The sequence below is a fragment of the Lithobates pipiens genome, unplaced genomic scaffold, assembly GCF_037356315.1.
Source record: "Lithobates pipiens isolate NorthernLeopardFrog02 unplaced genomic scaffold, aLitPip1_a1.2 Scaffold_13, whole genome shotgun sequence".
NCBI lineage: Eukaryota > Metazoa > Chordata > Amphibia > Anura > Ranidae > Lithobates > Lithobates pipiens.
Genome location: NW_027507718.1, coordinates 541,031,886 through 541,048,678, shown reverse-complemented (window position 1 = coordinate 541,048,678; position 16,793 = coordinate 541,031,886). Strand labels below are relative to the sequence as shown.

The 16,793-nt window shown below is 47.6% G+C and overlaps 1 protein-coding gene across 5 annotated transcripts in view; it reads right to left on the bottom strand.

Annotated features, from left to right (window-relative positions):
• Nucleotides 1–16,793, bottom strand: part of LOC143975773 (retinol dehydrogenase 11-like) — a 169,464-nt gene that overhangs the window by 19,475 nt on the left and 133,196 nt on the right. For all 5 annotated transcript variants that reach the window (XM_077478299.1, XM_077478298.1, XM_077478302.1 and 2 more), the window contains one exon: nt 15,652–15,843. In XM_077478299.1, coding sequence (XP_077334425.1) covers nt 15,652–15,843 — 192 coding nt within the window. The remainder of the gene's footprint in view (nt 1–15,651; nt 15,844–16,793) is intronic.

The window sequence follows — 16,793 nt, the reverse complement described above, 5'->3', positions numbered from 1 at the left end:
GGTGGGCACTGATAGGCGGCACAGGTGGGCACTGATAGGCGGCACAGGTGGGCACTCATAGGCGGCATTGGTGTTATACTATAGTAATGGATGCCAATCAGTGCCAAACAATAATGCATGCCAATCAGTGATGCCCATTGTGGGCACTGATTGGCATCCATTATGGGCACTGATTGGCACCCATTGTGCTGACTGGCATCCTTGGTGGTCTAGGGAGGATTACCTTTTCCCTGGTGGTCTGGTGGCGTCCCTGGTGGTCCAGTGTGGGCATCCCCGGGGGGGGGGGGCTGTGCTGATAATCGATCAGCACAGACCCCCCCTGTCAGAGGAGCAGCCGATCGGCTCTCCTCTACTCGTGTCTGACAGACGCGAGTGAGGGAAAGCCGATCACCGGCTCTTCCCATTTACACTGTGATCAGCCGTGATTGGACACGGCTGATCACGTGGTAAAGAGTCTCCGTCGGAGACTCTTTACCGAGATCGTAGTTGCCGGGTGTCAGACTGACACCCCGCAACAACGATCGCCGCGATGCGTGCCCCCAGGGGCGCGCAGCGGCTCATAATCCTGATCACGTCATATGACGTCCGGTCAGGATTATGCAACCACTTTGCAGCCGTCAATTGCCTATAGGGCGGGCGGCAAGTGGTTAAGAATAAGGAGTAACTGCTGTCTTGACCAGGACTTTGAACGTGAGGCCCAAGCCCTGCAGTCTCGACCGTTGAACCCGGGGCTGCAGTCGAGCCTTTTAATAGGGCCAAAAGAAAGAAACAGAGCCGATTTAATCCACTCAAAGAAAACTGTCAAATTAGCGCAGCCGGTACATCCGATAACCAGATATTTGGGTGAACACAGGAAAGTCTATCAAATTATTCAAAAATATTGGCCTCTGTTGTCCACTGACGAGGTCATTTCTAAATATGTTCAACCTTTTCCTCAGATCACCTACAGGAAGTCTAGGTCATTAGGGGGGATCAATTAGTTCACAGTCACCTCTTGCCCAAAAAAAAAAGGGTGGTCAGGTTCGTAGAGGTATCGCCCCTTGTGGCCAATGTGAGTTTTGCAGATTTGTACCAAGCTCTATTGATTTTACTCTCCCCAATGGGAATCTCTATCAACCAAATTTCTTTGTAAACTGTCAATCCATTTGGGGTTGTTGACCTCATCAAGTGCGACTGTAAAGCTATGTGGGTAAGACAAAAAGGCAATTTTTTCATAGGATAAGGATAGGATATACGTCAGCAGTTTGAAGACGGATCTCACGGGAACGGCTGCTGCCACAACTGAGGTATCCATCTTTGGAGCCAGCGGTTCTGTTTATGATAATGGTGGTCTCTGCGGCGGATTTGCTACAAGATCGCCGTTGTCGACGGTGGGAGAGGTACCACCCCCCTCCCGCCGCTCTCCAGCTCCCTCGGCCGCTTACACGAGCCGTCGGTAGCAGCAGAGGCGGTTGGGACCTTTCCGTGTCTGTGTATAGAGACGAGTGAGGGGAAGATGGCCCACACACGTCTCCATACCATAGGAGGGCGGAAGCGACGTCAAAACGTCACTTCCACCCATATGTCTTAAAGGCACATTTTTCAGTTTTTTTTTGCATTTTAGGCCAATATCAACATGGGGACAAGGGGCATTTGGGGGGGGACGCTACCCCAACATACCCTCCCAATGTTGAGGGCATGTGGCCTGGTACGGTTCAGGAGTGGGGGTGGTCTCTCGTCCCCTGCTCTTTTCCTGCGGCCTGCTAGGTTGCGTGCTCAGATAAGAGTCTGGTATGGATTTTGAGGAGCACCCCCACGCCATTTTTTTTAATTTTGGCACGAGGTTTCCCTTAATATCCATACCAGACCTGAAGGGCCTGGTATGGAATTTGGGGGGACCCCCACGCCATTTTTTTAAAAACAAATTTGGTTCGGGGTTCCCCTGTGGGGGAATCCCATGCCGTTTTTTGTCAATGAACTTTTATGTGTATTGTCAGACCGACAATTCATTGTAGCCATGAGTAGTTTTAAATGACTTTTTTTTCCTTTAGAAATGCAACTTTGCTCTCGGACTGTTCTAAGCACGGGAAACATGCGCCCCTTTACAGACATACTATACACACCCCCCAGGTACGAAATTTAAAGGAATATTACACTTTTATTATTTCACTTTAAGAATGATTAAAATCACTGCTCCCGAAAAAACAGCCATTTTTAAAACTTTTTTTTTTTACATTGATACACGTCCCCTGGGGCAGGACCCGGGTCCCCAAACCCTTTTTATGACAATAACTTGCATATTAACCTTTAAAATTAGCACTTTTGATTTCTCCTATAAACTTTTAAAGGGTGTTCCGCGGCTTTCGAATTTGCCGCGGACACCCAATGTTCGACCCGAACATAAAGCCCATCCCCAGTCCCCGGTGACTTAATCATTCCACTCTGTGGAGACTTTTTCTTATAAATACCTTTTTATTCTTCTGATGTTTCACTGACTCTCTTTAGGTCCTGTGGGTCCATATGGAGGCTTTTGGACGGTCAGTCGTCTCTCGAAAGGAGGGGATGTTTGGTGGTGCTGCCAACTAATCCTACCACTTAGCTGACTATAGGTAGACTTGCCATTTTATATCCTTTTAGGGGGGGGGGGGTCTCCATGAATTAGTTGTTTCTTTCTTGACTTGATACTGTCCCCTTATAGATCCCGTGAACCCATATAGGGGCTTTTGGATGGACAGTTGTTTCTGTCAACAAAGTGGTGATCGGCAATTTTGCCAATCGATCCAAGCATCTAGCTGATTAGAGGTATATATGCCATCTATATGTAGCGCCGGCTCCTGAAGAGCAGGCGCTATGCTTTTTGAAAGTTAAGGTTACACATTACATTACAATTGTTCTAAATTTGGACCTCAGCATCAGTCTGACTGGACTATAGGATGTTCAGCCTGGCCACAAGGGGCACTGTCTCTTCTGGCAGGCATGGAACCACAGTCTAGTTGGGTGCTTTAAGTTTACTCTCTTTCGGAGCCCGCCCAGTGGGAGTGTCACTCTTGTTGTGCTTTCTGGGAGAGGGTACTTAAGATGCGGATTTCACGTTGGTTTGGGGTTCCGGGGTCCAGAAGTATGTTCTGACTTCATGGTCCTGGTCCTCCTGACCAGCCCCCAGGAAGGCTGTGGCCTGGGGTGCGGATCCACCCGACTTATTGTCTCGGGGCTGGCTAGCCTGAGGCAAGGAAACTAAAGAAGGATTCCGAGGTGGTCGGGTGCCGTCTCCGGTAGTTGGAGAGGACCAGTAACTTCATAGCTATCCAGGGGAGGACTCTTCAGAAGAAGACCATGTATGGGTTGGCTTCTTAGCAAGAGCCTGGAAGGGCTGAAGTACCAAAGTGAATCCAACCTCGTGGGTACCGCCAATCTGCCTGAAAGATCCAGGAATCACACGAGTGTTCCATAAGTGTTCGTTTCCTGAAGTCTACAACGCCGTCTGTGGCAGAGACTTGTTCCTACATGTTCTACAACACCGTCTGTGGCAGAGACTTGTTCTTGAGTTAAGGACCTTGTTGGCTGCTAGGCCTTGTGAGAGAGGGACTGTCCAACCTGAGTGACCATCCAACTGTGATTGGCTATTCTCTGGATTTAGTCAAAGTAAGCAAGTTCTTTATTATTGACTTTGACACTAAGAGGACCTGAACTTCCTTCCTGACCCTCTGATCCTATTTTGAGAGACTGTTCGTTGGTTACGTTTTGCAAATAAAAATCCCTTTATGCGGATCTGTCGTCAGTCTCTGAGTTTACTGGGCCATCGACCACGGGGAACCCCCTAGACACAGATCGAGGAGGAGAAGGTAACGGTAAGCCCAATCAAACCAGCAGCTCCTTCGGGGGTCAGTGCTACATATACATTTATCTATGCACCTTTTTTGTTTTTTTTGCCACCTCAGTGAGTTTATACAGGAGACTTAAAGCGGAGGTCCACCCTAAAATGGACCTCCGCTCATCGGAATCCCCCCCCCCCCCTCCGGCGCCACAATTGGCACCTTTCAGGGGGGAGGGGGGTGCAGTTACCTGGATAATCCAGGTAACTGCACCCACTTCCGGGCTAGCTCTCTGCGGAAAGGGGCGTACGTTACGCCCCTTTCCGCAAGCGCCCGCCCCCTTCAGCAAGTGCCCCGCTGCCTGCTGGGAAACACACAGATCCCAGAGGCAGCGGGGACCGTCCTCATTGCGCAGCGCGGCTCGCGCATGCGCAGTAGGGAACCGGGAAATGAAGCCGAAAGGCTCCATTTCCTGATTCCCATACCCAAGATGGCGGCGGCACGAGCGAGCGATCGGCTTCGGGGTGCCGACATCGCGGGCGCGCTGGGCGGGTAAGTGTCACTATTTAAAAGTCAGCAGCTGCAGTATTTGTAGCTGCTGGCTTTTAAAAAAAAAAAAAAAACGTGGACTCCCGCTTTTATTCACCTTAACGTTCATCTTTATCTCCTCCCAGTTTACACATCATCGTGGCTTATTTATTTAAATATTTTTACTTTTTTACTTTACTCTCTTCTTTTCCTTTTTATTTAAAAGATTTGAAATACATGCGCAAGCAGGGAGACAGCCAAGATATCAAGCCCCGCTGTCTGGTATTCTTTTTTTTCTGCCTTTTTCTTCCCTTCCTTAATTCTACCCACTCCACCCCTCCCCCACTCCCCCTCCTCCCAGTCCCACCCCCATCCCCCAGCGTATAAGGAAACACACTAAACCAGAAAAAAAAAAAAAGAGAGAGAGAAAAAAAAAGAAGAAACAGTACATAACAAGAATGGCTAGAAAGAATCTATAGACTGTAAGGGCACACGCTGTACCTCCGCTATTTATGGGGGAATCCCCAATTTCACCAATCCGGAGCCCCATATCCTTTCAAACTTCTTACTATTACCCTGCTTAATGAAGAAAACCCTTTCATTACTAATTATTTTCATCATATTAGCCAGCCATGTTTCAGGTAGTGGGCTAGAATGTGACTGCCAATTTTGGGCAATGAACTTTCTTGCCTGAAAAAGGCATCTAGTAACTGGTGTAAATACGTTTTTGGGGATTTTATATCCCTCCGGTATAGCCAACAAGCAAGTCCTCACTGTTGCTTCCAATGTCAGACTGAAAATTCTATTTACATGGCCTATGACCCCTTGTCCAGTATCTAAAAAGTTTCGGGCACCTCCAGAACATATGGATGAAATCTCCAACCCGGCCGCATCTGGGACACTGATCATTATCTCTCCACCCCATTTTAAACATTTTCCTGGGTGTATGATATACCCGATGAAAAAAAGAAAAGTTGAGAGGCTTTCTGTGATGGAGAAATCGAGACAGGGGCGTAACTATAAGGGGTGCAGCAGTCGCGACCGCAACCAGGCCCTGTGATGCAGGGGGCCCATGCAGCCCCCTCTACATATGGCCGGCAGCAGCATAGGCAGCTAGGGGTACCAGTGCACCATGCACACGGGTGGCTGGAGGTGGAGGGTGACCAGAAGAGCTCCATGCTCGACTATCACACTGGCTGCTCTTTAGTTGTGCATTCCCTGCATGACCTGTGTCCTCGGCCGGCTCCTCAGAGTACCCCTCTCCTGCTCCATGCATTGCCTCTCAGTCCGATGTCTGTTCTCCCCAGCCAGAGTCCCGCCCCCCCCCCAAATCCGGCCCCACTGCACTGCATACTTCTCCCGGGTAAACAAACTTTAAGCACACAGATGCAGTGCAGCCCTATGAGAGACGGCTCCCCGGAGGACACTGCAGGCTTGTCTGCCAGCCCCCCTCCTCCCCCGTCATACACAGATGATGAAAGGTCTTTCTGGGAGATATGCTGATCGCCCGTCCAGCACACTGGATGGAGCCCAGGCCAACATGGATGAGAGCGCGGCCTGTAGCTTGGTCATGGTGAGTGAGAGGAACCCATCCCCCACACACCATTACATACCCCCTCCATCTCCCCCTGTGGACAGGGACCCCTTCTCACGTGGGGACAGGGACCACCATCTCCCCTGGGGACAGGGACCCCCACCTCCCCTGGGGACAGGGACCCCTTCTCACCTGGGGGCAGTAACTTCAGCTGCCCTGGAGAAAAGGACTTCATCTCTTCTGGGGACGGGGACTCCATCCTGCCTAGGGACAGTCCCCCAATGGGGCACCTAAAAAAAAAAAAAAAAACTACTGATACCAGTGGTGGAACTACAGGGCTCACAAAGGTCATACCTGTGACCACGCCCTGGAGTTCCACCGCTGGACTCGGAGGGAAGGGCCCTGGCTGGGGATCAGGGGGGCCCTTCATGGTTTCTTGCATCGGGGCCCTGAAGGTCCTAGTTACGCCACTGAATCAAGACTTTAGTTCCCTGCTCCATTATCCATTCCCAATCAGGTATGGACACTGGACCCACGTCCCTCTCCCATTTCCTTTTACTTTTAATCATACCATTTCGATCTAGTAGTTTATCCCCCAGCCTAGTATATAGGGATGAAATCAAGCCTTTAAGCGTGTCTCGAGACATAATTTCAGATAACACCGGGATCTGGATCAGCTGCACCTCTTGAGATCTAAATTGGGCCTGAATTGCATGTCTGACCTGAAGATATTTATAAAACGACTGGTTCGACAAAGAGAACTCAGATTTTAAATCCACAAATGACCTGATATCTGAACCCTGAAAACTTTTGCACCAATTTATATATCCCTTGATTTACCCATTCCTTGCATCTTTCAACTTTAAATAACTCATCTAGATTCCTATTATCCCATAGGGGAGCCAGCACGGATACCTCTTTGTATCCCAGAAGAGCCTTAACTGTCTTCCAGAGTTTAGCAATCTGAGTGATCGTTGGACAGTGCATATTGAACGAGTTTGCTTCAAGCGCTTCCATAAGCGTATTATGTGGACATCCTAACATTAATAGCCTATGACAAGGACTAACTTCATTTGTTGCTGTTGCTCCAGCTAAATGTTGCAACTGGGCCGCTAGATAGTAGAGTCTAGGATATGGGATCGCCAACCCACCCCTCTTCCGGCGGCAGCTGCAGGGTCCGCAAGCTAATCCTCGGCGGGCCCTTTTTCCATATAAAAAGTCTAAATAAGGCTTCTATTTTCTTAAACCACCTTTGCCCAATCCATAATGGCAAGTTATGGAGAAAGTACAAAATTTGGGGAAGCCATACCATCTTAACCAAATTGCAGCGTCCCGCCATTGAGAGGGGGAGACGACTCCAAATATCAGACTTTTGTTTTAACTTTACTAGGAGAGGGGATAGGTTATCTTCCAAATAGGAATTTACATCCCTAGTAATCCACACCCCCCAAATACTTAAATTTCTCCACTTTCTTCAAGTTCTCGGTATCCTGCTGTTAAGATCCTCAGGTGGTGAGTCTGACTTAGTGGAAGGGGACCGCTCTTACGGCTCTGGTTCTGGTCTCTCTGGAATGGGAACAGGGAGACCGGAGCACAGCGGGGTAGGAGAGTCCAGCCAGGTGCAGCAGCAGGTACCGGATAGGAGAGGATCCTCAGGAGCAGGAACTCGCAGTGGCAGGCAGGCCGCTGGGAGAAGACTGCAGGCAGGATGGCGGGCTCTTCAGGATGCAAGGTACAGATGCAGGAACAAGCAGGAACTGGCAGAGGTGTCAGGTGTAAGCAGGGGTTCGGCAACAGGTAGACAGTCCAAGAGAGGTCAAACAAGCCGGGGTCAGAGCAGGAGAGGTCAGCAGAGTCAGACGGAGCCAGGTCAGGTATCAGGTAGGTAGCAGATGAATCAACAGGTTTCTTCAGGCACAAGCTGCAGACGAACAGCACAGAGTGACTGCAGCTGCTCCTTTAAAAAGGGCCACTGGCGCCAATAGCGCTAACGCGCACTCGTGCGTGCGTATGCCGCGCGCACATCCGAACGACGTGCACCCGCTCGTGCTTGGGGACGCGCGTGCCCACGACGACCCGCGGGACGAACGCGCGTGCGCGAACGGACACCCGATCCTGCAGAACGGGCGGATTCCTGACACCTGCAGAGTATAAGTAAACTCCTTTTCCAATGGGAGTAGAGCGGATTTATCCCAGTTAATAGTTAGACCTGATATAAGACCGAATTCTCTAATCATCTTCATTGTTACTTTTAATGAGGTTTGAACATCCCCTAGAAAAAGCAAAACATCATCGGCAAACAATGCGATTTTTTTTCCTCCGACTGACCTCTCCTAAATTCCTGTATATCAGGATTGGCCCTGATGGCGATAGCTAATGGTTCCACTGCCAAAACAAACAGTAAGGGGGAAAAGGGGGCAACCCTGTCTCGTGCCTCGTTCCAGCAGGAATATCTCAGAAAGCTCATTATTGATTTTAATTTTCGCTCATGGGTCTGTGTAAAGAAGTTTTATCCATTTAATAAAGTTTGGTCCAAACCCAAATCTAGTAAGTACTTTAAACAAATACGCCCATTCAAGGCTATCGAAATGCTTTGGCTGCATCCAGGGCCAAAACTGCTCTGGATCCTCCGTTATCTACCGGAATGTGAACATTCAGAAAAAGTCTACGAATGTTAATACTGGTAGATCTATTCGGAATAAAGCCCGACTGGTCAGTATGGATAAGCTTATAGATAATTCTTTTTAAACGTGTTGCAAGCACTTTTGCTAAAAAATTTTACGTCTGACCCCAAGAGCGAAATTGGACGGTATGAGGCCGGGTCCATAGGGTCCTTATCCTCTTTAGGGATAACCAACATCGAGGAGGGCAAGGTTCCATGCTCCAATGCCTGCCTCAATGTCTCCAACAGTTGTGGCAGCAGGACCTCCCCATATCTCTTATAGACCTCGATTGGTAATCCATCGGGTCCTGGAGCTTTTAGATTAGGCATCTCTGCCACCGCTCTTTGAAGTTCCTCAATAGTAATTGGGGCCTCCAATGCTGCTAGATCTTCTGGTGTTACAGTTGGGATATTTAAGTTCCCCAAGAAAGCAGCCGTAGCTCCCCCTTCACTCCCCCCTTGGGATTTATATAGTGAACTATAATAGCGATAAAATGTATTATTAATAATAGATGATTCAGAGGTAATCTCTCCCTCTGGAGTCTTAATTGATAATATCGCTGGGGGGGCCGTATTTACTTTAACCAGTAAAGACAATGTTCGTCCCACTTTCTCTCCCTCCCCAAAGTTCGCTTGTTTCTGCAATATGCGTCTATTATCGATCTTATGCCTGGTAATTATCTTATACTCTTGCTGTTTGTCTAGCCAAGCCTTCTGTGTAATAGGATTCGGGTTAGTAATAGGCTTGTGCAATTCGTTTCGTAACGAATCGAAATTCGGCCGAATTTTGCATATTTCGGACATTCGGATGCATCCGAATGTCCGAATAAAAAAATAACAAATTACAACGAATACGAAAGAAATATAACGAATGAATTTGACATGATTCGAAATTATTTCAACCGCATTCGAAATTATTTCAACTGTATTCGAAATTATTTCAACATGATTCGACATTATTTCAACCACATTCGAAAATATTTTGTGACCCGACTTTAGGGCCATGTATCTCGGGGTCACTTGGCGCTAGACACTTCAAATTTGGATATGTTGTAGTGCTAGTATTATTGTGTTTGCATACCAAATTTGGGGTTTCTAGCTATAGGTGATCCCGAGATATGTGGCCCCAAAATCGGGTCGCAAAATGTTATTAGTTATTAGCGCAGAAAATGACATTTTGCGATCCGAATTTGGGGCCACATATCTCGGGATCACCTATAGCTAGAAACCCCAAATTTGGTATGCAAACACAATAGTACTAGCACTACAACATATCCAAATTTGGAGTTTCTAGCACCAAGTGACCCCGAGATACATGGCCCTAAATTCGGGTCACAAAATATTTTCGAATGTGGTTGAAATAATGTCGAATCATGTTGAAATCATTTTGAATCCGGTAGAAATATTTTCGAATTTGGTTGAAATATTTTCAAATGTGGCCGATTTTTCGAATTCGGTAGAAAACGAAACGAAATCCGAAAACGAATTTAAGGAAGTTAACGAATATATAACTAAACGAAATGAATGAATTAATGAATTAAAACGAAACGAAACTAAACAAATTTTTTCCTTTTGCACATGTCTAGTTAGTAATATACTGTCTTTCTGTCGCTAACACCGCCTTGTTAAGATCCTCTTCCTGTTTTTTCATCTCGGCCTTATTTCTGGCAATTTGTTGGATAAAAAGACCTCTTAAGAAAGCTTTTAAAGAGTCCCAAACCACACTCGCTGATGCCGTACCCGTGTTAACGTATATAAAGTCTTTTAACTCGGTTATCACCCGATCAGTATCCTTTATTAATTCCAACCAGGAGGGGTCAATTTTCCATTGCCCAAGATATTGTTTCTTACCTACACACAGTGACAATATTAAGGGGGAGTGGTCCGAGACTCCTCTCGGGCCATATTCTACCTCGTCTACTCGCGGCAACGCACTACTGTTCACTAAGGCCATATCAAGTCTCGATAGGGTCGAGAAAGACGCTGAGCAACAAGAATATTGTCGCTCCCTCGGATATCGAATGCGCCACGCATCGCATAAACCAACTTCATGTAGGAAGCGGGCTAGCCTCGTTGCACCCCCCCACTATTGAAGTATTTACGGTTGGGAATCTGTCCAAAGATTTATCCAAAACTTCGTTGAAATCCCCAACTGCTATAACGGGGATACCGGGTTTATCTATTACAAAAGCTAATAGCTCGTATAGAATCTCCAGTTTAAATGGGGGAGGGACATACATGTTGGCTATCACGTAGGGATTGTTTTCAATTTGGCAGTGTAAAAAAATGTATCTACCCTGTGCGTCTATGCGACTATTATAGCAGAAAAACAAAACCGCCTTATCAATAAGGATGCTAACCCCTCTTGCATAGGTTGAAAATACAGAGTGAAATTGAGTCTGGAATTTCCGACCTTGGAGACACCGAATCGTCTCACCCGTTAGATGCGTCTCCTGTAGACACAATATTCCAGGACCCTTGCCCTCTAAGGCCGACAAAACCACATTTCTTTTGGTCGGGTCTCCCAGGCCCCGCACATTCCAGGATATTATCTTAATTCTTTTCACCTGCATCATTGCTTAACGCCTATAAATTGGGCAGTTTAAAAAAAAAAAAAAAAAAAACAAGTGAGAAAATGTATAAGTACAATAAGAGGAAAAAAAAAAAAAAGAAAAGGAGCCTCCCTCTCTTTCCCTTAAATTTACACACGTGTATCCTATATAATACATAATAGTTGAGGATAATATAATATTTTCTCCCATCACCCTCTTGATAGTGCATCTCTGAATTTGTGTATCCTTGTATTATTTTTATTGTTATGCCCTTACCACCCCTTCCCCTCCCATCCCACCCACACCCCCTCTTACTAAACTCCCTCCCCCCCACCTCTTAAGGCTACCCCTTAGGGGTACACTCGTGGCCTTCTTACAATACTCCCACCACTTATCCATAGCAATCCTACTGAATACTTTCACCCGAAATCTACACCCATACATGGGGACCCTTTGTCCCCCACTACTCTTACCTACTTGTGTTCCACACTCTCTTACTGCTCAACCCCTACCCCACACCTACTTTGTGTACCATACAAAGATATAAAAATTTTCAACGAGCTTGCCCCCCATTCCTACCCATCCCTCCCCACAAATATGTACCCCCCGATCCCGCAAGATCCACCTAACTGCCCAATAGTGTGTATTTATAGGTCCTTTTTATTTTCTTCTAACCATTGGGTTGCTTCCTCTGGCGTGTTAAAAAAAATGTCCTTCCTAATGCTACCACCCTCAGGCGAGCTGGGTAGAGAAGCGCATACTCTAATTTATATTTAACCATTACTCGCTTAACTGGTATAAATTCAGCTCTTCTTTTCTGGAGGTCAGGGGAGAAATCGGGATACAAAGAGACCCTGGCCCCCTTATACCTAATATCCCCCCTCATTCTGGCCTCCCGCAATAGGGACACTTTATCCTGGTAATTAAGGATTCTAATCATTATAGGTCTAGGACGCTCCCCCACTTGACGAGTTTTTACCGGGGTTCGGTGTGCCCGTTCTATTGCAAATATCGAGCTAAATGTCGCAGCCCCAAAGAGTTCTCGGAACCATCCCTCGAGAAAGCCAATCAAATTTGTCCCCTCGCAGTGTTCAGGGAGACCTAGCACCCTGATATTGTTTCTTCGACTCCTATTCTCCATCTCGTCAAGTTTATCCGCTTGTATAGTGACTATTTTTTTTGAGTGATTCAACTTCCTGCCTCACAGGCCTCGTCTCATCTTCTATCGCGCCCATGCGTTCCTCAAGTTCGGTAGTCCTTAATATAGTCCTATTCAATTCCTGCCTCATAGACAGTAGCTCCTCCTTTATGTATCTTAGCTGTTTATCAAAGCTGGATATTGAATCTTTACATTCCTTGATTGCATGCAGAATGTCTCTTAGAGTAGGCTCCTCATCCAGATTATCCGGCATTGGTATATGGGATCTGGTTAGCGTTGCTTCCAAATTTGTTGCTGCTATTGTTGGTTTACCCCCCCCCCCCTCCCTTGCTGCCACCTGATTTAGGGACTGGTGGAGTGGGGGGGGTTGGCCAGAGACTGGCCTTGACTCCTATCCGCAGAAGAGTTTTTGGTATCTTTATTGTGTAGATTTACCTGCTGAGAGCTTGCCTTGCTGGGTGAAGCTGGGCCAGAGTGAGCATAGCGCTCTAATTTTGCCGCTGCCGTCGCTGAAACCAGTTGGTTAGTTTTATCCTTAGCGGCACGAGTGATTTGATCCCATAGATCCATAGGCAGAAAGTGTACAGGGCATCCAGATCTTCCGCTCACTCCGCACAAGATATACTACTCGTTGATCAGGCAGGGCTGTCACTATGATTGCATCTCATCTCCCAGTCCACGCTGGCAGCTTGGCTCAATAGGCAGGAGAGGTAGAGAAGAGCGAGTGGGAGGAGGAGGGGGGAAGAGAGGGACCTCAAGACAAGGGTCACCTCTCACCTATACAATAGATGCTAGCCAGCCAGAGCCCAGGACACCAGGCATGCCACCCATCCACACGCGCTAGCACGTCAGGGTCAAGCTGAACGGGTAGATAAGCGCGGCAATATTGCGGGAGCACAGGGGCCGCTCGTAATCTCGTGTGATCTTGAGCGAGATTCTCAGCCTCTGCTCCACCAATAGCTCACCGGTATCAGCGGGAGCCGCGCTTCAGCGACAGCCAGCGGGGCTCCGAGAGCGGCGAGCCGCAACAATCCAGACAAGCGGCATCCGCCCGAGCACGGGAGCCACCGGGAGCCACTGAAGGGAAAGGTACGAGGAGGCCTCCAAACAATATCGAATAGCCCAGTGGGTGGAGGGTCAGAGCGAAGGTCTCACACTAAGCAGGATGGAGAGGGGGAGAGCCACGCCATGCTCTCACTCCTCACTCACGCTGACTCCCATTCACGTCCGGCCACGCCCCCCTCTTTCTCCTATCTATGCACCTTTAGTTTGTTTATGTCTATTTTATATAAATTCTCTGGGCTTATTTATCTAGCTCTTCCCATATTCCTCTGTATATAGGTTCGGATTCCCTATTATCCTTCATTGTCTGAGTATGCTTCTGACTTATATACCACCCTCTATGGGACACCAAATGATCCTTGCCTCTGGGTTACCTCCTGATTTACCTACTTCTTGGCCTCATCCTGGCATATATATTTTGCTATTAATCCATTCTTATATTGGTAAATATGTGCCCCCTGTGTGTTCCCTTTGGGTTCCTATGACCCTAGCCAATTTTGGGATTGAAGACATTTTTCTGTGTACAGTTTCATGAATTTGTGTAAATTATAGAACACTCATTGTATTTGTGTTTTCTCTTGTAGTAGACAGTGCCTGACAAATGTAAATCTCCTGAGGACGCTACTAACCAGTGGTGAAACATGTCGTGAATTTTGTCTTCATGCACATTTTGTAACGGTTATCTATTTAAATGGATTATACTCCGTTGATTTTAACTTTTATAAAATACAATTATTTTATATATATTTTTTTGTGTGTCTTGCACCTCAAAAGTCCCAATCTCTTTGCCTCTGTTGTTACTTAATATAAAGGGATGTGGTGACTTCTAGATGACAGGCAATCAAAACGTTTCAGCCTTAAAGATACAGTAACATGCCAGAGGTGCTCAAGGTCGCCTAAGACCCCCAGTGTGTGTCCACTCAAGGTAGCTGAATGTCAAGGTTGCTCAAGACCCCTGTGTGTGTCCAGTCAAGGTCCCTGAAGACCCCCAGTGTGGGTCCACTCAAGGTTGCTGAAATCCAAGGTCGTCTAAGACCCCCAGTGTGTCCATTCAAGGTCGCTGTAAGACAAGGTCGCCTAAGACCCCCAGTATGTCCATTCAAGGTCGCTGTAAGACAAGGTCGCCTAAGACCCCCAGTGTGGGTCCATTCAAGGTCGCTGAAAGCCAAGGTTGCCTGAGACCCCCAGTGTGTGTCCAGTCAAGGTCGCTCAAGACCCCTGTGTGTGTCCAGTCAAGGTCCCTGAAGACCCCCAGTGTGGGTCCACTCAAGGTTGCTGAAATCCAAGGTCGTCTAAGACCCCCAGTGTGTCCATTCAAGGTCGCTGTAAGACAAGGTCGCCTAAGACCCCCAGTATGTCCATTCAAGGTCGCTGTAAGACAAGGTCGCCTAAGACCCCCAGTGTGGGTCCATTCAAGGTCGCTGAAAGCCAAGGTTGCCTGAGACCCCCAGTGTGTGTCCAGTCAAGGTCGCTCAAGACCCCTGTGTGTGTCCAGTCAAGGTCCCTGAAGACCCCCAGTGTCGGTCCACTCAAGGTGGCTGAAATCCAAGGTCGCCTTAGACCCCCAGTGTGTCCATTCAAGGTCGCTGAAATCCAAGGTCACCTAAGACCCCCAGTATGTCCATTCAAGGTCACTGAAAGCCAAGGTCGCCCAAGACCCCCAGTGTGGGTCCATTCAAGGTCACTGAAAGCTAAAGTCGCCTAAGACCCCCAGTGTGTGTCCAGTCAAGGTCGCTCAAGATCCCCAGTGTGGGTCCACTCAAGGTTGCTGAAATCCAAGGTCGCCTAAGACCCCCAGTGTGTGTCCAGTCAAGGTCGCTCAAGACCCCTGTGTGTGTCCAGTTAAGGTCCCTGAAGACCCCCAGTGTGGGTCCACTCAAGGTTGCTGAAATCCAAGGTCGACTAAGACCCCCAGTGTGGGTCCATTCAAGGTCGCTGAAAGCCAAGGTCGCCTAAGACCCACAGTGTGGGTCCATTCAAGGTCGCTGAAAGCCAAGGTCGCCTAAGACCCACAGTGTGGGTCCATTCAAGGTCGCTGAAAGCCAAGGTCACCTAAGACCCCCAGTATGTCCATTCAAGGTTGCTGAAAGCCAAGGTCACCTAAGACCCCCAGTGTGGGTCCATTCAAGGTCGCTGAAAGCCAAGGTCACCTAAGACCCCCAGTGTGTGTCCCGTCAAGGTCACTCAAGACCCCTGTGTGTGTCCAGTCAAGGTCCCTGAAGACCCCCAGTGTGTGTCCACTTAAGGTCGCTGAAATCCAAGGTCGCCTAAGACCCCCTTTTCCAGTGACCTGGAAAGTAATTATTTCTTTACCAGTGTCCCCTTATGGTCACCAGCCTGCCCCATGGGGGGGCGTCACTCACCAGTGGTCTTCAGCCTATCAGCGAATTCTCTGGCACAGCTGACGTTCATTAGTTTGGTGCAGTAGTAAGTTTCGTAAACTTTCTGTTTCTCCATGTTCTTCCCGTACAGGTTGCTGGTGTCTATATAGCCCTGGTAATGCACGAAGGAAGCCAGGAAGACGATGCGGCTGGGTGCCGAACGTTTCATGAGATCTGCAGGGGGGGGGGGGGGCAGAATATTAACAGTTAGAGTCTATGAATGTCACGCCCTGAACTCTCATCACTATGTCCTAAAAATATCCTATATGAATCGAGAGGCAAGATCACTTAAAGGGTGACTCTACTTTGGTGGGAAAAAAATTAAAATAGTGTAACATATTGCTACATTGTTATTAGAAATTACCTTTCCTTTTCAATCTATAATTTTCTGTAAAATATAATACAATATGGCAACATAGAGGGTGTTCTGTGCACAGATGGTGCACTGACCACCCCCCAGATATATGACATTTCCTGTATGTTTGATTGGCTCACTGATTTTCCCAAGTCAGATTTTAGGCATCCCCCTGCAATAGGAATTTTCAGTTTTGGTGAGCTACACCCCCAAGGGTTTAATACTTCTAAAAAGATGCAGGCCCTGCAGCTTTCCTCACACTGAGAGTGCATCAGGAGATTATAATAAACCAGACCTTCCCGATCAGGAATCAGACCCTCCCATTGAGAAATTAGACCATCCCATTTTAGGAATTAGATCCTCCCATTGAGAAATTAGATCCTCCCATTGAGAAATTGGATCCTCCCATTGAGAAATTGGATCCTCCCATTGAGAAATTAGATCCTCCCATTGAGCAATTAGATCCTCCCATTGAGAAATTGGATCCTCCCATTGAGAAATTGGATCCTCCCATTGAGAAATTGGATCCTCCCGTTGAGAAATTGGATCCTCCCGTTGAGAAATTAGATCCTCCCGTTGAGAAACCTCACCCTCCCGTAGACAAATCTCACCCTTCCGTAGACAATTCTCACCCTCTTGTTGACAATTCTCACCCTCTTGTTGACAATTCTCACCCTCTTGTTGACAATTCTCACCCTCCCGTTGAGAAACAAGACCCTCCCGTTGAGAAACAAGACCCTCCCATTTGGGAATCAGACCCTCCCATTTG